The sequence below is a fragment of the Humulus lupulus genome, chromosome 7 (assembly GCF_963169125.1).
Source record: "Humulus lupulus chromosome 7, drHumLupu1.1, whole genome shotgun sequence".
Classification (NCBI taxonomy): Eukaryota; Viridiplantae; Streptophyta; class Magnoliopsida; order Rosales; family Cannabaceae; genus Humulus; species Humulus lupulus.
This window is the reverse complement of record NC_084799.1, coordinates 128,282,503-128,304,414: the sequence shown is the minus strand read 5'-3', so window position 1 is coordinate 128,304,414 and position 21,912 is coordinate 128,282,503. Positions and strand designations below refer to the sequence as shown.

General features: G+C 39.2%; 1 protein-coding gene across 1 annotated transcript; it reads left to right on the top strand.

Moving 5' to 3' along the window:
- Nucleotides 1–14,450: 14,450 nt before the first annotated feature.
- LOC133792181 (uncharacterized) lies at nucleotides 14,451–14,915 on the top strand. Its single transcript, XM_062230096.1, has one exon. It carries the CDS (start codon nucleotides 14,451–14,453, stop codon nucleotides 14,913–14,915), a length of 465 nt encoding a protein of 154 aa, XP_062086080.1.
- The last annotated feature ends 6,997 nt before the right edge of the window (nucleotides 14,916–21,912 follow it).

Genomic DNA, 21,912 nt, shown 5'->3' with positions numbered 1-21,912 from the left:
GTACTTGCGTCACGGAAGTTGAGGACGTATTTCCAAGCACACCCCATCAAGGTCCTCACTGACCAGCCTCTTCGTCAAGTTTTACAAAAGTCGGAGTCGTCTGGTCAGCTACTTAAATGGGCTGTCGAGTTAGGCCAGTTTGAAATCAAGTACCAACCAAGGACCGCTATTAAAGGTCAAGCCTTGGTAGATTTCATCGCTGAGTGTACCGGAATCGTTGAGGTCCCTGACCAGCAGGAAAATGTTACTGGGTTAAAAGAAGAAATTCCTGCTTGGCAACTTTTCGTCGATGGATCGTCGAACGAGCACCATTCAGGAGCTGGGATTATACTAGTCACACCAGAGAAGCACCGAATTCATTGTGCACTAAGATTCGGATTTAATGCTTCTAATAACGAAGCGGAGTATGAGGCCCTCTTAGCAGGCTTGCGGCTGGCTAGGGATGTACGTGCCCGGTCAGTGGAGATAAATAGTGATTCCCAACTGGTGGTTTATCAAGTATTAGGGGAGTACCAGGCAAGGGGCCTACGCATGATGGCATACTTAAACAAAACCAAAGATTTGCTAGCCCAGTTCGAGGAGTATACCATCAAATTAGTACCAAGGGAGCAGAATTCCAATGCCGATGCTCTAGCAAAGCTTGCAAGTGCGAAAGATGCCGAAACTCTGAATATAGTTCCGGTAGAATACTTGGCGGAGCCAAGCATTGATAGACAAGAGGCCATGCTGATTACGATAGTCAACACCTGGATGACTCCCATTATTGCTTACCTTGAGCAAGGGACACTCCCAGACAGTCGTAATGAAGCAAGGAAAGTCATGAGGCAAGCTGCTAGATACACCATGGTGGATGGACTGTTATATAGGAGAGGATACTCCTTACCTCTACTCAGGTGCATAACTCCCGACCAGTCAAAGAACTTATTAGCTGAGGTGCATGAGGGGTTTTGTGGAGATCATGCTGGGGGGCAGAGTTTATCTAAAAAGATTTTGAGGCAAGGATTTTTCTGGCCTACTATGAACGAGGACTCTATGGAATATGTGAAAAGGTGTGAAAAATGCCAAAGATATTCTAAAGTGCCCAGAGCGCCCCCAAATCTTTTGAAGCAAATGCAAAGTCCGTGGCCTTTTGCAGTGTGGGGCATTGATCTGATCGGGAAGTTACCCAAAGGAAAAGGAGGAGTACAGTTCGCTATGGTTGCGGTAGATTATTTTACTAAATGGACTGAGGCCGAGCAATTAGCCACGATTACATCGAAGAAAGTGTTGGACTTTGTGGTTAAAAACATAATATGTCGTTATGGTCTACCTAAGAAGATAGTGTCCGACAATGGCACCCAGTTTGACAGCGACATATTTACCGATTTTTGCACTCGGCATGGCATCACCAAAAGTTTCTCCTCGGTTGCCCATCCTCAAGCCAATGGGCAGGTTGAAGCGGTGAACAAAACGCTGAAGGACACTTTAAAGAAGCGCCTGGAGCAAGCTAAAGGTGCTTGGGCAGAAGAGTTACCAGAGGTCCTTTGGTCATATAGGACTACCGCTCGGACGGCAACTGGTCATACCCCATTCTCTTTGGCATATGGGTATGAAGCCATGTTACCTGTGGAGATAGACCCACCATCCCATAGAAGTACCGTGTACAACCAAGAGGAGAACCATCAGTTGTTGGCAGAATCATTGGACTTCCTCGAAGAGAGAAGAGAGGAGGCAAGCCTCAGAGTAGCAGCTCATCAGCAAAAAGTGGCACGCTACTTCAATTCCAGAGTGCGAGATCGAAAGTTCCAGGTCGGAGATTTGGTCCTTAGGAAGGTGTTTGTTAGAGACCCATCAGCTGGTGTGCTAGGACCAAACTGGGAAGGACCGTATCAAATTGAGCAAGTCTTACCACCCGGAACCTACAAGCTTACTCGGTTGAATGGGGAGTTGATCAGAAACTACTGGAATGGCGAGCACTTGAGAAAATATTATCAATAAACACTGCTTGCAGAGTAGTAACTCTGTATCAAGTGCTTAACTTGTTATTTAAGTTTTTGTTTGTGAACTGGTTATTTGCTACCCAGTCACACTATTTTGAACAATGTTATTTTGTTTGGAACTAGTTGTTAGACACGTTTTGTCATTTTTTATTACGAGTAATAAAAGGGACCATGCGCAGCGTGGTTGCATCTTGCTACTATTTTGCATATGTGTTGATTATTTTTGCTTGGCAGTGTTCAACTGTCATAATAATTTAAACAAAACAGGTCTTCTAAAAACTAAGTGTAAATATATACCGAACAGTGTTCAACTGGTCGGTATCATGATATGAAGGACCAACGTTTAAATAATATTTTTTGTAGTGGTCAACTATTGAGATATTTTCGTATATTTTATGTGTTTCACGAGTAGTAACTACTCGAACAAATTCGATCAAGTAGCAGGTGATCAAGAATTTATCAACCCTCAATCACTTGGGGGGCACATAGGGTATACTGATATGTATTTCAACACAGGCAATAAGAACACGAGCAAATATATTTGTTAGGGCTGACTTGTAAGCTTAGAAGTCTAAAAAAGCCATTAAGCTAACTTGTTTTACAAAGCTTAAGTAAGTAACTTAGAATTTTTCAAATTTTAAGTTAGAAACAATATTCGTGTAATATAAAATTTATGCTCATAAAATGTTAGAGCAATAAGAGCATGAGGAAGTATATTTAGTATAGACTTATGAAATGGTAAAAAATTTCTAAGTTAAAAAACTAGATACTCATGTGAAACTAAAGGCATCTAAGAACTTTGCTGTATACAATAAAAACTTAAAAGTTTAAAGTTGTCAACAAAGAAAGAGTAAAGTGCTTGAGTGTCAAAATAGCTCACTAGTTCGAGCAGCAAAATACAAAGTAAAGTAAACTATGATGAACTACGAAGAGGGAGTCACTGGCGTGCTCCTCTAGTGGGTTGATCGACTCCCTCCTCGGCATCGGCTGCCCCTCTCACTCGGAATGATAAAGCAGAGGAGGCGGGGGTGAATGCAGGAGGATTGGCAGCTTCTTCAGCGGCCCTTGCTTCACATCTGGCAAGCTCCTCTGCCTGAGCCTCCTTGGAGAAACAATCAAGATTAAGAGGCTTGTTCAGCTTCCAGACCTTATAAAAGCAGTCGAAACTGTCCTCCTCAAAGCGAATCAAGTCAAGCTCCTTTTCTTGTTTCAGCTCTTCGTTCTCGCTGATTAACCTCTCATTGTCTCGAACTAACTCTTTAATCTCGAGGGATTGCTTCTCCAATTGAGTTGTCAAGGAAGCATTGTTTTGAGCCTGCTTCTGGTTCTCGTCAGAAAGCTTTTTGAGAGACTCGTCCTGTTCAGCTACAGTTCTCTCTGCTTGCTCCAACTTGGATTTGGCCTCCACCAGTTGATCATTCTGCACCTTGATCAACTCCTTGTAGTCTACGGCTCGAAGCTGAGCATGACCAATGGTGACAAGTGACTGCATGGAAGACAAAAGGTTAGTACAAGTAAAAATACTAATAACAAATTGTCTCAAGAAAAAATGCTTACCTTCATCAATTGAGCGAGTCCTCTCTTCAAGACAACTTCGACACTAAGTCGAGGGTAGGAGTCTAGGCTTTGAAGCGCCGATGCATCATGGCCAATATCCTCAAGAAGTCCCTTGCCCAGGTCACTAACAGCACGAAAGAGCTCGCTCGAATTACCGTGGTGAGTAGGAGTTAGGCTCGCAGAAGGAGGAAGGGAAGAGGGAGTCAATGGCAGAAGTGTAGTCGGTCCCTCAGTTTTCCTCCCTTGACTGGGCGGTGCTACCTTCTGAATCTTCTGTGGAGGCATAGAGCCACTCCCATCACCAGTTTTCCTCTTTGAAGCAACGCACTCTCTGAACATGTCTGAATCTGCAAAGGGTGAAAAAACAAGGTTGTTAGAGAAATAAACATAATGAGACGTGTACAAGTGTATGCTACAATTTTGTTACTCTCTAATTACCGGGTTATCAAAAATATTCCTATTTTCACTAGACATGTGTTACCTGCGTTGAGGATCTGATCAAGGAACTCATCCTCGTCGTCCGAGGATGAGCTAAGTTCCCCATTAACCTGGATAACTTTTCCTTTCCCAGGCTGAGCGGGAATAGTAGATCTGCGCTGAGGATCGGGTTCTCTAATGACTAAGTCGCCAGGTCTACGAGAAAGCGGAGAAGGTCCAGGAGAAAGCTGATCAGTCACTGGCTCCGTCCCCGCGTTGGACTGATCAGTATTGTCGTCCTCCCCGGTGGTACTTTCCACCACCAAATCTTGCTCGCACGGCACCAGGCCCACCATCTGAAGGAAGTCCAAGGTGACCAGTCTTTTCACATCCTTCTCTTTAAGACTCATGTCAGCCAACTTCTGGGCCCGCTTGAACATCCCTTTAGTAGGCAAAGGTTGCTCGAATGGACCAGAGCATGTAAAGGCCAAATTACTGGCCTCAATGTCCAGTGTAAGGAAGTATTCTTTCTGATACTTCCTTGCATTCGATTTATGAGAAATACCGTTGAGATATGTAGTCCCCCTCTGCCTATGATAAAAATGGAAGAAGCCTGAGTTGGGATTGGTCCTAAGATCAAACAAGTAATGCACCTCGTGAGGGGTGGGCTCGTCCCAACCATTCGGGAAGTAAAGGATGTACAACGCCGAGAGTGCCTGGATCCCATTCGGTGCGATCTGGAATGGGGAGATGTTGAAGTAATCTGCTACAGATCGGAAATAGATGTGTAGCGGGAGTGTTGCTCCAACATGTACATGATGCCTGGACCAGGCGCAGTATCTTCCACCGGGCCTATTAGCTCTTTGATGCGGACCCGGGCATATCACGTTTGCCCCGCTCAAGCCTAAAGCTTCAATGTGTTTCTGGAATAGCGCGGGATTAATTTTTGAAGCTTCGGCAATGAACCAGGAGGGTTCTTGTTCTCCCTCATCACGTGGCTTCTGGACAGCCAAATCCTGGATCGCGGTGGCAAATTTCTGAGAAGGCTTTCTTGAAGCTGTGGTAGTGCGGTTTTGATTGCGCTTTACCACCTTCTGTACTGCTCTGCGGGCAACCTGCGGATCGTGTTCTTGAGGGAGCCTGTTAGATTGCTTCACCCTCATCGTCGACTGAGAAGCTTGTCGAAGGAACTGTTCCTCGTGGAGAAGATATAAGGCTGAGCGAGGGAGGATCTGCTTGAAACGGCGAAGACGGTCTTCTGGGGTGCAACCAGTAGACGAATCCGGTGAGGAATCGCTATTTAAGGGAGTCTCGATTGTTTGCGGGGCGGATGATTCGGAGTCCGTATGATTGTCACCTCCCCTATAGTCGGAGCGATTCATCTACAAAAATGAATAGAAAATGGGGAGGTGCGTAACCATACAGAAAAAATTCATCAAAAATAAGAATTATTTTTATACTTGGGAAATTTTGTCTAAGTTATAAAAATGTAACGCATATGGAAAAAATAATTTTAATGCTCAAAAGTGCCTAAAAAGTACTTAAAGTGTTGAACTTATTAAAGTTTATAGAAGGAGGCATTTTTGGGATTTTCCTATAATGCTAAGTTCCTTATGCCTGTAAGTAACACAAGAGGTTGGTTATGCATTTGGAAGGAAAGAGGCCAAGGCCTAAGGAATTAGGTACGGTTCGATCGGACCACATTTTAGGCTCAAAGGAATAGTTTTATACCTCCGATCGGACCGTGTGCTTATTCTAGAGGGTCTTAGCATATTGCATTCGATCGAACGCCAAGATGTGTTGGACACATTCTGGCCAGGAGACGTCCTGCCTCGCCACCGCGCGAGCCTCACGCGAAGTCCCCAGGACGTCCGATCGGACGTAGCACGCCCGAGGAGAAGACACGCACCCACGATCAAAGTATCCGCCTGGTGTGCCTCGTGCCTCCAAAAGTCCTAGCCAGCAGCAACATTCTCTGCCCGATCGGGCATGGGTGTCTAAAGGGGTTCAAACTAGGCTGTCAAGGGAGTTGAGCACTTAATTTCAAAGGGAAGAAAGTGTGGCCCGATCGGACCACACATTTGTCTGAAAATTTTCGAGTGTCCGATCGGGTATGAAGAGAAAAGCAACCACTTCCAGCCTTGGACGAGAGCTCCGATCGGACGTAAGCTCCGATCGAACCTGATGACTTACCCACAACTCAAGGAGGCGTCGTTGGCTAAGCTGCTTTGACGTGAGCTCCGGTCGAACATGAGGTCTGATCGAACCTGATGGATTTTGCGTGCCCCAAGAGAAGCGCATATGCCCAGAATTTCTGGGCAAAAAAACGAGTGAAAAATGGTCCCTAATTGCATGCTTTGCCTACCCCAAAATCCAAATCAAATGGGCAAAGCCCTAAAAATCCCTAGTCTAAACACATTCCATCATCCACACAAACAAAAAACAAGATCAAAGCATAAAAATGAAAGGTTTTCCTTCATGTTCTTAGAAACCCATTACACTATCAAAACCCTCAAAACCCATATTCACATTCATGTCAAAACAGCCAAATTATCTTGAAATTCCTATGGAAATTAGGGGTGAATTCGGGTTACCCATGCCACAAACCTCATCAAAGCAACAAGCAAACACATTGTACAAAACATTTTCAAGAACTTCAAGAACATTCAAGGCACACATGCATATTCGGCCATGGCATTTTTTTTTTTGAGAATTTCTAAAAAAAAAATATAGCAATCTAAGAGGCATGGAGAAGAAGACTTACCCAAGGTTGGAGAACTTTGGGTTTGCTTGGAGGATGCTTGAAGATGAAGAGCTCCCCCTTGAAGCTTGTGAAATCGGCAAGAAGAAGGGATCCTTGGGAGTTTCGGCCAAGAGAGAAGATGAAGGGTTTTTTAGAGTAATTTTTGTATGTGTAAAGAAGAGAGTGTAAAGTGGGGATATTTAAAGAAAAAAAAGTGGGTTTTTCATGTACTTTTGGACCTTTGGTATTCTGGGACTATTTTTCTCTCCACGATCATGGGTGGATTTTTGCAGTGATCATGGGTCTGCTGCATGAAGATGAACAGTTATTATTTTTTATAATGACGTCAGCTGGAGAAAAAGTTTATTACGTGAATGAATCATATAATAAACATGGGGGGCAAATGTTATCCCAAAAATTTGAAAAGAATGACGTGGCAGTAAAATTGGCACATGGCATGAGATAGTGGGGTGATCTGGCTTAGTAATGGCCCAATACATCAGTTAAGGAATTGGACAGATAGTCAAGTCAAATACATCCGACCGAAGAGAATATTTGGTCTAAGGGTTGCTTGGCTCGGACCTTAGTTTAAGGACCCTAATAATTGAGTTGGAGCCAAGTCCAAGAAGTTGAAGGGGAGGTTTGGGTTTTCGTTCAAAAGACAAAAGCAATAGGTCCGATCGGACCTAAGCTTAGGGGACCTCTTGTTAGGTGTGGCTCGAATGAGTTCAAAGAGTGACCAAGGCTCAAGTTTTACTCAAGGGGAAAGCTACATAATGGCCGATCGGGTATGATGTGAAAGAGGTATACTTGGGCTTGAATGAGGTAAGAAGGAGGAAAGTATACCTCGGACCACCTTGGTTCGAGGAGAAGATGTTGAGGTCCGATCGAGCTTTGGTTGAAAAGGATAGGCTCGGACCAATTTTTTCCGAGGAGAAAGGGATTATGTCCGATCGGACATACTCATAGGAGGTACCTTGGACCATTTTGGTCCAAGGAGATGTAAAGTGGTGGCTTGGACCACCTTGGTCTGAGGAGAAAGGTCCAAGGTCCGATCGGACCTTGGTTGAACGAAGAAGGCTCGGACCATATTGGTCCGAGGAGAGGAGCATTGTGCCCGATCGAACAAGATGCCTATGGGAGTGCCTTGAACCATCTGGCTCCGAGGAGATGGCAAGAAGAGATGGCTCGGACCACCTTGGTCCGAGGAGAAGAGTGCAAGGTCCGATCGGACCTTGAATGGAGGATCCAAAGAGGGTGGTTTGAACCACCTTAAGCCAAAGAATAAGGCTATTGTGTCCGATCGGACACAATGAAGGGGGATGCCTCGAATTTGCCCGAAGTAAGAAGCAAAGTAAGTACCCTCGGACCACTTTGGTCCGAGGAGGGCTAAATGTACATGACCTTTGGTCCGAGGAGAGCCATGCACATACCACCTTTGACCTACGAAAAGCTTGAAGAGTAGTCAACATGCATGAGAGACTACGTTAAACTGCCCAAAACTACTTCAGTGAGAATTGGTCTAAGCGTCCGGGAATCTCTCAATCCTCACTCGAATTTAGGGATCAGTTGTATTTTAAACATTTATTTTGTAATATAAATATTAGGTAAATAATGAAATATCCCTATCGAAAGGGGATATCAGTTGAGAATCCCAGGTCTATACATAGAGAGTTGGGAGGATCGTAAAGGGACTTTTTGGCAAAATCAAGAGTGAACCTGTGTTCTAGAGAGAGAAAGTGTTTTTCCTGAGAGAACCCTTTTTTGTATTCTGGAATATTTTGCACTGAAGAAAATCAGTTGACACGGTTCATCTGATCTTGAGTGTGAATACAGTAATAGAATCTCTAAGTGGATTAGGCTATTACCGATCATCGGGGCTGAACCACTATAAAATCTCGTGTTATTTACTTTCATTGATAAAAACTGTCTGTTGTCGTTTATAATTCTCTTGAAGGCTTGTCGTAGTTGACGTTCTTACGTCGTTGGCTAAATTCACAGTCAACATCTAACTTACCAAATTTTGATTTTTTTTTTCTAAATTATTGAATAAGTAAGTAAATAAAATAAAAACTATAGAGATACAATATCTGTATATGTGGTACACGCAAGGAACAGTCCTTGGACTGTGTCAAGCGTGTACTGCTATTCCCTTTTTCAGAAATTTTGTATTTTTCTTTTATTTAATTATTTAATAAAAATCAGTTTCCAACAAAATAAGGTGTTAATATTTTTAAGGAAAATATGACAACCATATTTCAAAATTTAAATTGATAATCATCATTATCATCATCTTTTAAAATTTAATAAATCAGAAAAACTATTTTTGACTTACCAATTTTATTTTCTCCCACTCAAATAAAATAATTAATTTTAAAAATTAATTAATTAATTTATATAGATGAAATTAAAATTTTTATATATTTAAATTAATAAATATATTTTTTAAAATTAATAATTAATTCCAAATTAATTATTCAACCTCAATTATCATATAATTGCATACTTGACCCAAAGAATAAAATTCTTCTCAAATTCCCAAATTACAGTTATACCTTTGTATCAACTCTTACCTTGATATGATGTTGATAGAGCCACCCTGAGACCTATGGACCTATAATATCAAGCTCCAATAAATATTACATTATTAATCAAAGCTCTTTGATTAAATAATCATATTTATTAATTTCATGATTACTCCACTAAAAATATGAGATTGAACTCTTGATAATTATAGACATATATTTAATCAGTACTTTATTAAAGATTAAAGTGCCCATTGATATAATCATTACATACAATGTTATTCCTCTATTAATGGTTCATAATTAAAAGGGGCTACGATTAATGTTTTGCCCTCTTAATTATATCTTGTTCCTTGTGTTCCATTGACTTTACTAGTGAAGGTTGTGTCACAACAAGTTTGCAACATGAGCGCTCATAACCTTTTCAGTTCCAAAAGACAACCCACTAGGGAATCATTATTCAATCTACAAGAAGGTATAGAGTCTATATATGTTAAACTACGTCCCCAGCCATATACATCATTGAGTCCCCAAACAATTGTTCTTGGCCTGATCATTCTGACAAACTTTAACGCATGAATCAAAGGATCGGATGACATATATAGGAGTTCATAGCAACCTCAAGATTAAGATCATCGTGTATATGATCATCATTTGATGTGTTTGATTAATACTACGAAACAGTGTTTAAACAAGTATTAGCAAATCACACCTATCCAAGTTCTATATATCACTATATATAAAGTACCTCCACTAATGTGTCCTACTACACTAGTAACCCAGATCTAGGTCACATGTTTTCATAAAACTAGTGGATCGTACTAGCAGTAATTAATCTAAAGATTCCATTACTTTATTTTACTGCGAATTGTTTCAAGCTTATTATCTTAATCTCAATCGTCTCACAACTATATGAGATTAAGATAAAATAGATAAACTTTGGAATTTTATCATATTCACTTAATATTATCATTTAATGTTTGACACAGTCTATATATATAATAATCCAATTACTTATTTATTTCATTTAAAGCATTTGACAACTACAATTGCTTTAAGGGCACTATTCCCAACATAGCCAAGCTAGTTACCACCGAGGATATGGAAATGCTCAATGTGGTCCCGATCAACTACTTGGCTTCTCCAAGCATCACAGCACCTAAGAAAGTGGAAATGGTTCAACCCCTGGATGGTTGTATGGAGCCCATAACGAAGTACCTTATCTCCAAAGAACTACCGCGGGACAAGAAAGTGGCTCAGAAGCAACTTTACTAGGCTCATCGGTATGTAATCATGGACACTAAGTTGCACAATCAAGGATATTCACTGCCGCTACTCAGGTGTGTGTCTGACCAGGAAGCCAAGTTCATCCTACAAGAAGTGCATGAGGGCTTTTGTGGTGACCACACTAAGGGGCAAAGCCTAGCCAAAAATATTTTGCGACAACGGTACTTATTTCCCATGATGAACAATTATTCAATGGATTATGTTAAAAAAAAATGCCATCGATATGCTAACATATCCCAAGCTCCTCCAAATGAGCTCACTCAGATGACAAGTCCTTAACCTTTTGCAGTCTCGGACATTGACTTGATATGTTCCTTGCTAACGAGAAAGGGAGGAGTAAAGTACGCAATTGTTGCAATTGACTACTTCACAAAGTGGGTTGAGGCCGAACATCTCGCTATGATCACCTCCAAGAAGGTGCTGGACTTCGTCATGAAGAACATTGTTTGCCGCTACGGGCTCCCGAGGAAGATAGTCTCCAACAGCGGCCTACGATTCGATAGTGTGTTGTTTACTAACTTTTGCGAAAGGCATGGAGTAATGAAGATTTTCTCCTCCATAGCCCACCCTCAAGAAAATGGACAAGTAGAGCGGTCAACAAGACACTTAATGTCACTTTGAAGGAAAGGCTAGAATAGGTGAAGGGCACTTAGCACGAGGAACTCTTAGAGTACTATGGAGTTACCGTACCACTGCTAGGACCTCCACCAGCTATTCGCCATTCTCCAAGGCCTATGGGGATGAAGCCATGCTCCTAGTTGAGGTTGCAATCTCGAGGCACCGACAAGTGATGTATGACCCGAATATGAATCACACTTTAATTCAAGAACCATTGGATCTTTTTGAGGACCTTCAAGAAGCTTCACAACTATGTGTAGCATCCTACCAACTAAAGGTGGCCAAGTATTTCAATTATAAAGTGAAGGACAGAAAATTCAAAGTCAGGGATTTGGTGTTGCGAAGAGTTTTCCTAGAAACCTAGGATCCAAGTGCTAAAGTATTGGGCCCTACCTGGTGTTGACTGTGAGAACTCGTCAACATTGTTAGGTCGGAAAAAAATAATGTATAGAGCTTATAAATGATGAACTTCAAGAACTTAGCAATAGAAAATAGTTGCAGAAGAAAATGGGGTAAAAAACTTGTATTTCTCTTGGTACAAAGTTACAATGATTTTCCCACCCCTTTGCAAATGGGGTGAGGAGCTATTTATAGAGGGGCTTTAATGGCCCATGGTACATGTGGTCCCAAAGGGACAGGGAGGTACTCTGATGCTACAGATGATTGTGGTGCAGGGGGTAGTGATGTTGGAGGAGTGGTGGTCGGATCCAGTAAATGTCAGAGACCTGCAAGTAATGCTCCCAGCCTTGTACTATGTCCTACAACCACCACTTGTCTGGTACAAAAATCAGGAGCGTGGTGGTGGAGTTTTAACCACGTACCATTCTTGTACTGCCACAACTTGTTTGGTGTGGATGAGTGGTCCGTGCCTTGGTCTTTGGTGACCCTTACAAACCTATATAGAGGCTTTTTTCCATACTTTTTGTCCATTTCTTTATCCTCCTTAGGAAAGTACGCTGGCAACTTTTCCAGTTATACTCATTGTGTGTACGGAGTGTATGGGTGCCCTATGATTACAAAAAGGCACCGTGCTTTACACGAAGTTTCCAAGTCACAGGAATGCATAGGGAGGATCTTGGCTACTAAGCATTAAAAAAGATATGAGCCAGGGTTGAGAGGTATGTAAAGAGTGGTTGGCTACTCGAGTGACACCTCGACATTGCACGCGAGGTGGTTACCTTGGATGCACGACCAAGGCATGCCTCAAGGTGCATATGGGTGCAAGGGCCTCGCATGGGGCACAGGTGCGGGGGTCCGTAAGGTGCACATGTGTAGGGTCCCAACGAGGTGCATGGGCGCGGATGTCCAGGAGGCGCACAAGCGTGAGGTCTCAATGAGGCCCAGGGGACATGGGCATCCGTGAGACGCACAGGATGCTGAGTTTTATGCCCTTATAAAACCATGTCAGACATGTAACACAATTTCATATTGTCAATAAAAGTAGTAGAAATTATTTAGTTTGACAACTGTGTTGCTTGCTTGTTTTATTACATGATTATTTAAATAATACAAACATTTATAAATTCCTAAACATATGGATAGTTACAATTATAGTGACTAGGTCACAGTGGATTATAGTTGTAATTATATGTTCAAAAGAATGAGTCCTAAGAATAGATCAGTGCATTTGATTTTCACTAATTTGGTAATCTACGATATGATTTACTTACATATTCAGGGTGTGATGTCTTGTCCAAGGAATTGACCAAGTAGATAAGATCAGATGTATTTGGTTACATCGGAGTAAGACCGATATTGATTATTGATTGATAAATAAGTATCATTGTTATAGAATCTAATCAATGTCACAACGTTGACCATAGTTAAGTCGATCTTAATTCTGAGTGATAATATTATGCTAATTATATTATTTGAATCTTGTGACTTGTTCATTACCAGCTTACCTTACTGTCTAGCCCATACTTACATCTTGAAGATTTAGTAGTGTAATTGAGTGGGAGTATTATTCATAGATATGAAATCTATAACTTCTTTATGAGAAGTGAAAAGATAATTTCCTTAATTGCTTTGTTCAAAAGGTTAAATGATTGAGATATCATTTCTGTGATTAAGTTCACGGAAATATCATTTATAAGGAACTTAGTGGGAGTTAAGGATAATATACTGATGTGGGGTAAAATGGTAATTTGTACCCAACTCGTTAGTAAGTCATTGATAGATGATTGACTAACTGCAATAGTTATAACAATGGATAACGTATTTATGGTTTGGAAAATATGTTCTATGAATTCAAGAGTTCAATTCCGAGTCTATAGTGGAGTCACGAGGATTAATAAGGTAGTAAAATTATTCGTAAATAAACTCACGGTAACTTGTTGGAGCTTGATTTCAAGGATCCATGGTCCCTGCATCACCTTTACGTAAATCATTTAGAATGTCTCAATTAATTGATTTAATTATCAATTAGGATTTTTGAAGTTGACTAGGTCAATTTTGAAAAATTTATAGAGATATGAGATTTAGAGAATAAAAGAGAATCTTTGGTTGAATTTATTAATACTGATAAATTGGTGTTAATATAAATAAATAATATTGAATCAAGTTTCAATAATTAGTTAATTTAAATAAGGATTTAATTAATTAATTAAAAAATTAATAAATAAAAGCTTTTGAATTTAGGCCCAGTTGGGATTTAAATTCAAAACAAAGAGATTGGGCCCAAGTCCATTTGTGGGAGCCCAAGGCTTTTATCTTTTTTTATTTTATTTTAATTAATTTAAATAAAGCCCAGTAAGTTGCCTATACAAGGAATATGATATCTAGGGTTTTCATAGGTCAATCTCAGTTGATTCATTGGGTAAGTGAATACCTAGACAATCTACTCCTTTCTTAGCCACCATCTCTTCTTCTCTTCTAGATCTCTGTCTCATGTGTTGAGAATCAGCCCACACTAGTTCTAGGTTGATCAAAGGCTTGGTGAGGAAGACTGTGTTGCTGATCTAGTTTAATCTCTTGATAATACTCTGCTACAGAAAGGAATCAAGGGTTAGAGACATTGAAGGAATGAGTTGTTCTAGTTCCACTGCGTAATGTAAGTTCTCACTTTACTTTGTATTTATATCAATTTCCTAGGAGCATGTTCTAGAAATTTGCATGTTTGTTTAATAATATGTAAATTGCATGAAAATAAATAAAGATCCTGCATTAAGTATTTCATAAAATTGGGTTCAGAGCAATAGGAGATCTCAAATAGGGAGGTGAAGAGTATTCTTGAAAAGACAGTGGATAGTTCTAGAAAGAATTGGTCTAAAGCTATATGACACACTTTGGGCCTATAGGATGACATTCAAAACTCCCATTGAGATGTCGCCCTATAGGTTGGTCTTTGGAAAGGCATGTCACTTTCCAGTTGAGCTGGAGCACAGGGCTTATTGGGCTATGAGAAAGTTGAATCCTTATGTGAAGGCTGCTGGTCAGAATAGGGTACTTAAACTGAATGAGCTTGATGAATTCCATAATGAAGCCTATGAGAATGCCAAGATCTACAAGGAGCGCACCAAGGCATGGCACGATAAAAACTTGATTAGGAAAGAGTTTCAACTTGAGGAACATGTACTTTTATTTAACTCAAGGTTGAGACTATTTCCTAGCAAGTTGAAATCAAGGTGGTCTGGCCCTTACAATGTTGTAAAAGTTTTTCCTTATGGATCGGTGGAAGTGCAAGGTAAGAATGGCATGCCATTCAAAGTGAACGGTCAAAGGTTGAAACCATACTTGGGTGGTCCTGTCGACCAAGCTAAGTCAGTGATCCTATTGAAGCCCATCTAAAGAGGAGTTCAGCGTTCGGCTAAATGATGTTAACGAAAACGCCTTTGGGAGGCATCCCATATTTCTTATTTGCTTTCTTTACTTTTGGTCTAGTTGAAACAATTTTTAAGTTTATTTTTTGCACTTGAAAATTAAGAATTTGTGGATTATTTTTGTAAACTAGAAATTTTTTTGTTAAGGGTTGCGGCACGTCCTTGTGGTCTCGCGGCAAGGCCCCTTACAAAAACAAATGAGTTTTTCCAAAGAGAAGCGAGTCGCAGCATAGCTTAACAGGGCTGCGGTGCTCAAACCCAGGAATTTGCAAAAAAAGAAGGCGGGTCGCGACAAAGAAAAAGGAGGGTCGCAGCCCCTAAAGCCAAAATTCTCAGAAAAATGATGCAAGTCGCGGCCCTTGGTCGCACTACTGGTTTAAAGAGGAACAAACCTTAAATTTTCTTCACTACTTCACTTCCCATATTTTTTTCCTCTTCCCCATACCTCCGAATCCACCATTGTCACCCTCAATAATCCATCCTTTTCATTAAATCACCATCCCTAAACCATTTCTCATCTCCATTTTCCTTCAATTAACCTAAATACCAATTTTCTCATCCATAAAACCCTACATTCGAAAATCCCCATTCAACGCCATGGAAGTCTGAAATTGTTGTTGGAAAAGGAAGGAGAAAAGTGAAAAAAAAGGGTTTCTCACTCAAGTAACTACAATTTATAAATTTTTTTTGTGAATTTTCGGTGTTAAGTTGGTAGTTTATGGATAAATTGTTGAGTGGGAATTATTGTGGAGCGACTTTATGGGCTTGTGACTGAAAGTGAATTGTTGGTAAATTTTTGGATTATTTTTGTGATATTTTGATTTCGGGACAGTGAGAAAAACAAGTGGAGGTTTTCCCCAATTTTTTCTAGGAAGTTTGGTGATTAAAATCGATCATAAACTTGTGTGATGGTCCTAAAAGAAATCCTCCAAGAGCTGCTCATTCCAAGAAAGCCTCATCATCCTGAGCCCCCCAAACACAGCCACCACCACCATTCATTGATTTTAATACTGACAAATTCAAAACTAAGGAGGTTGCGGACTTGTTTTAAAGAATCAATGGGAAATCAATTGTTCTGGAAAGGGGAATGGAGTATCAGGTAGAACCATACCCGAATGATCCCCCATATGAGTCAATAAGAGCTGAAATTACTAGAAGAAATTGGGGTATGTTTTGTAAGCCAATAAAAGTGGATAGTGCTAACTAATTTCAACTGTATGGGTTTTATGCCAATTTCCCAAGTGAAGATGATGAGCTAAAATTTTTTGTTCGGGGAAAGAAGGTGCCATCCGACATTGACTCTTTCAAGACTTTGCTCCACCTACCTAGTCTTTCGACAACTGAGGATGAACACTGGCAGTTGGCTCATTTTAACAAGGTAGATTATGTAAAGGTGGCAGAGAAATTGAGCATGTCAGGGGCTCGATTTAAATATCATGGTGGTGAGCCAAAGCATTTGTTTTGATGGAAATTGAATTGCGTTGCCCGTGCATGAGCCTATTTTGTGAGTTCTCGTCTATTGCCCAACACTCATTTATCCTTTATTGATCGAGAGAGATGTAAGTTGGTTTATGCTATCATGACGGGGAAAACAGTGGATGTGAGACGTGTACTCAGGTATAGCATCACAAACATCAGTAAGTTCAGTACCACTTGTGACTTGGCGCTTGGCACGTTTATAACTCAGTTGTGTGAGACTTATGAGGTTCCCGTGACTGAAGAAGACATCCTATGGAAGCCCATGAAACCAATCACTCTGTCCATGGTTCATGGTTTTCTTCTGGCCTCTCTTGAGCCCCCACAATCTGACTAAGCCCCCAAACGTACTTGGGTTGGAGAAGATGAGGAGACTGATCCCATTGGTACAAATGGAGCTAATGACGCTGAGTCGAGTGGTAGTGCACCCTATTTGGATATTGGTGGGCCCATTGATTACCATACTCAGTGCACACATAATCGGCTAGATTACATCATTCAACAAAATCAGTATATGATCTAGTCACATCATGCTCAAAACCAACATTTGAATCAATATATGGAGCAGCATAATGAGTATGAAGCACGACATGTGGATGCACTCAATGCTTTACTACAATGGTGGTCGATGAGTGAGGCCGACCATAATACCTTTATGTATCCCCGTCGTACATGCCCTACAACCCACCGCCTCCACCACCATCATACTGATGTGGTGGGTGTCCTATTTGGTAAGTTTTCTTTTCTTTTTTTATGACACATTGGGGACAATGTGTCAATTAAGTTTGGGGGAGGAGGTTTACTTTTTTTTTTTTTTTTTGTATAGAGTGAATAATTTGTTTTTGTGTTTTAATTGTGTATTCTATTTGATTAGTCTTTTATTTACTATGTTGTTGTGTCTGGGATGGTTAGAGTGTCGTGTTTGTGTGAATCAAGTTGTCAATGCTAGCCTATGATATGGAAGAAAATGTCGTGCAAATTTTCAAAATTTTTGATCAATTGAATCCATGTGCTTGGTTAGACTTCATTGGTAGCTTGTTTCGATCCATAAAAAAATGTTTAGCCATGATTGAAAAATTCTTAATTTGAATTTGAATGTATGCATTGTTAACAAAGTGGCTTGTGGTTTGATGAATGAATGAATCTAGAACTTGCTTGTTTATCACTTGAAACGAAATCCTAGATGATATATGCTTAGGAAAGTGATTTAGGAAATTTCTTGGGACGTTTGAGCCTTTCAAGCCAACCCAAAAGTAATTTTCCATTGTTACCCTTGTTGAGCCTAAAATTATCCTCTTTGTTTTTTGACACAAATTGTGAGCCAAATAGACATTTTGTTAGTTTTCATTCCTTTACCAAATTACTAAGAGCATATGGATAAATAATGGGGAATGAATTGTAATGGGATGTCATTAGTTTTGTAATTTGGTGTATTGTAATGAAGAGTAGAAAGGTTGATAATTCAAAAAAATAAAAGAAATTTGAAAATCCAAGCTACAGTCTTGTTATGCCTTCACAAAAACAAGTTTGAGGGAGTTTAGTTTGAATAAAAAAATGATCAAGTGAAATAAACTTTTCTCAACCTTTACTCGTGTTCAAATGGGGTTTTCTTTGGAAATTGTTTGGGTGAATTGTTGGTTTGCAAGTTCATATGCTTATGGTAATTTGGATCCTAAATGGCATATATCTACCCATTGCCTAAGCCTATTGTTATTAGCCTAAAGTCCTAGTGATTCTTGAGCATATTTTGTCTACATTAGTGGAGAGTGGTGAACAATGCAGACATATGGATCAAAGGTTTGATGGGTTGATGGTGAGTTTTTGGCACGCATACATAGATTCAATTGTTGAGTAATTATTGTTGTTATGGTTGAATAGGCATTTTTGAATTGAATCAGGTTGTCAGTGTGGTTTAATTGAAGTTCTAGATTGTTTGTACAAAGCAGGATTTTTGGACTTTTGTGTGAGATTTTCTGAAATTGAGGCTAATTCAGTGTTGTTGACTTAATTTATAAGATTGTGTCATTTGTGTTTTTGACTTTTCTAGTTTTGTGAGTTTAGTGTGAGTCTTTACTCGAGGGCGCGTAAAGGTTAAGTTTGGGGTAGTTTTTTAAGTCTCATTTTGTGTTGTGTTTAGGTTGTGTTTTAGGTAATTTTTATTAAGTTTTTCTATTATTTAGTGAAGTATTACGCTTGTATTTGTTTTTTTTTTCTTCAGGTTTTAGTCAATAAATAAAGGGAAAGAGCAAATGAAGAAAATTGTTAGAAAAACTTATGAAAAATCGACTTCTTGATGTTGTTTCCGTGAAAAGATGAATCCTCAAGATATTTTATGGCTTTGGTGAATTTTTAGAACAGAAAGTGTTTAAATTGAAGATATTATTAAGGGTCGTGACATGGCATGGTGGCGTCGCGGCCAGGTCCTTTACATAATGCTTGTTTTCAAGGTTCAACACGGGTCGCAGTGTTGGAAGGAGGGGCCGCGGCGCTGAAGAATTACCAAGCTCAGAAAAATGCACGGGCCATAGCCCGCCTAAAAGAAGGAGCCAAGATTAGGGACACGGGTCACGGTGCTTGAATAGCTGGGTCACGACCCGCATTGCTTCAGAAGGAAAATTAGGTCATAAACCTAGTTTCAAAAGGATAGGAGATCAGGAATTTTGGGAGGACGATTTTGGGAGCAAGGAATACACCGTGGAGCATTGCGAAATATTTTTTTTCAACAGTTCTTTTTCTTTTACCTTTGAATTCTATGTTATTTTCCATTGTTGTATATGTTTAGAATGATGATTATGAACAAAATTTGTTATTACAGACTTTAATTGAGTCACTTGAACTCCTATTGTGATCTAATGCTAAGTTGATTTTGTTCTTTAATTTTCAAGTCTCTTGCCTATCTATGCTTATTGTGTGATATTTGATTGGCCATCAAGTATCATAATCTACATGTTTTTTAATCAAAATCTGAAAAGTAAAAATTTAATTATGCTTTGATAGGTTAGACATAAGCTTAATCATAGAACGAGAGTATCGTGATTGTTTATGTGGCATATTAAAATTGTGAATCTTAATGCTTCCTAGTTGAGGAATTTATCATAGAAATATAGAATATTCTCATCTAGGTCGAGGTTTGTAATTCGTAACTTGATTATAAATTACTTTTGACAAATTGCTAGCTTGATAAGAAGGAGAAAAGAAAACCTGCATTAGTAATTGATAGGAGGGATAGTTGATGAGATTAAAACCCCTAATTGTTTAATCTTGAATTTATTTATTGTGTTTCTTTATCTTTCTTTATCTTTGAAATTTACTATAGTTTATGTTCTTGTTCTTTAATTTTACAACCAAAAATATTGTTAACCAAATAGAAACAAAAAAAATTAATTGATTGGTAATGATACTTCATTCCTTGTGGGACGAAACTTGGTCTTACCAAGATTTATTACAAATTGTGACTGTGTGCACTTGCATAGCTATTAAATTTCACAACAAAAAGTTGGACAGGAAAGTCAGCAAGCTGAGTAGGTCATTCTATGGACTTAAACAAGCTTCACGCTCTTGGACTTAAGGTTTAATGGAAACATTAAGACCTATGGTTTTGAGCAAATGTAGTTGAGCCTTGTGTTTAACCAACTTAAGGAAAAAGACATTGTGGTGTTCTTAATCCTTTATGTAGATGATATCTTACTCATTGGAAACAATGTCAAGAAATTATCAGGCATAAAGAACTGGCTAGAAACAACTTTTAGATTTCATTGTAGCAAGTCGTGTTCTTAGTATCCAGATCATCAAGGATAGAAAGAACTAAATTTTGGCTATATTCAAGCGGCCTACTTAGGTGAGGCTCTTGGGCGTTACTTTATAACAAATTATGAGAAAGGATGTTTAACATCTTCACATGGAATTTATCTTTCTAAGCAGCAGTCTCAACAAACTCCTCAAGAGAAAGAAAAGATGAAACAAATTCCTTATGCATTCACAATTAGAATTCTAATGCATGCTATGTGTGTGTGCTGTGACTGGAGATCTGCTATGTAGTGTGAGTGGTGAGGAAGTGCCAGTAAAACCTTGGGAAATAAACAGTAGATAGCTGTTGGTATATTAGACGGACTAGAGACTATATGTTCGTTTCTTCGGGTGAATCTTTGAACTCGTTAGGCTACACAGATTCAGATTTTAGACTTATGTTGATGACATGAAGTCTACTTCTTAAAAATGTGTTTACTCTTAGGGTGGAGCTATGATTTGGAGAAGCGATAGGTTGTCTATCATCTCAGTACCTTTGATTTGGAGAAGCGTTAGGCTATCTGTCATTTTAGATTCCACATTGGAGGCTGAGTACATAGTTGCCTCTCTGTTGGCTAAGGAAATAGTTAGGATGAGGAAGTTTTATTCATATCTCGATGTTATTCTAAAAATGGATAAACCACTCATTTTATTTAGTGACAATAATGAGGCAATAGCGAATTCCATAGAACCTCGAAGCCACAAAAGAGAAAATCATATAGAGAGAAAGTACCACATTATCAGGGATGTGTGGAGAATGTGTGATGCGAAGGTAATGAAGATAGTATTGGAAAGCAATCTTTCATATTCCTTTACAAAGATATATGCATAGAGCATAATTGTGAAGCATGTAGAATATGTGTTTTTGAGAAACATGTCCTATTTGTTTTAAAAGGACAAGTGGAAGTTTGTTAGGTTTTATGCCCTTATAAAACCACGACGGACATGTAACTCGATTTTATATTGACAACAAAAGAAGTAGAAATCATTTAGTTTGACAACCGTGTTGCTTGTTTGTTTTATTTCATGATTATTGGAAACAATACAAACATTTATAAAATCCTGAACATATAAATAGTTACAATTATAGTGACTAGGTATTAGTGGATTATAATTTCAATTATATGTTCAAAAGAACGAGTCCTAAGAATAAGTCAGTGCATTGGATTTTCACTGATCTGGTAATCTACGATATGATCTTCTTACACATTCGGGGTGTGATGTCTTATCCAAGGTATTGACCAAGTAGATAAGATCAGATGTATATGGGTACATTGGACTAAGACTGATAATGATTATTGATAAGAAAATAAGTATCGTTGTTATCGAATCTAATCAATCTCACAATGTTGACCATAGATCAAGTTGATCTTCATTCTAAGTGATAATATTCTACTAATTATATTATTTAAATCTTTTGATTTGTTCATTACAAGCTTACCCTATGGTCTAGCCCATACTTACATCTTGGAGATTTAGTAGTGTAATTGACTTGGAGTATTAATCATAGATATGATATCTATAGCGTCTATATGAGAGGTGAAAAGATGACTTCCTTAATAGCTTAGTCTAAAAGGGTAAATGATTGATCGCTCATAGTTGTGATTAAGTTCACGAATTTATCATTTAAAAGGGACTTAGTGGAAGTTAAGGATAAAATACATATGGGGGGTAAAACAATAATTTGCACTCAACTCGTTAGT

Excerpts from the sequence above, each read along its gene's own strand:
- LOC133792181 (XM_062230096.1), top strand. The coding sequence starts at position 14,451 with ATGTCGCCCTATAGGTTGGTCTTTGGAAAGGCATGTCACTTTCCAGTT.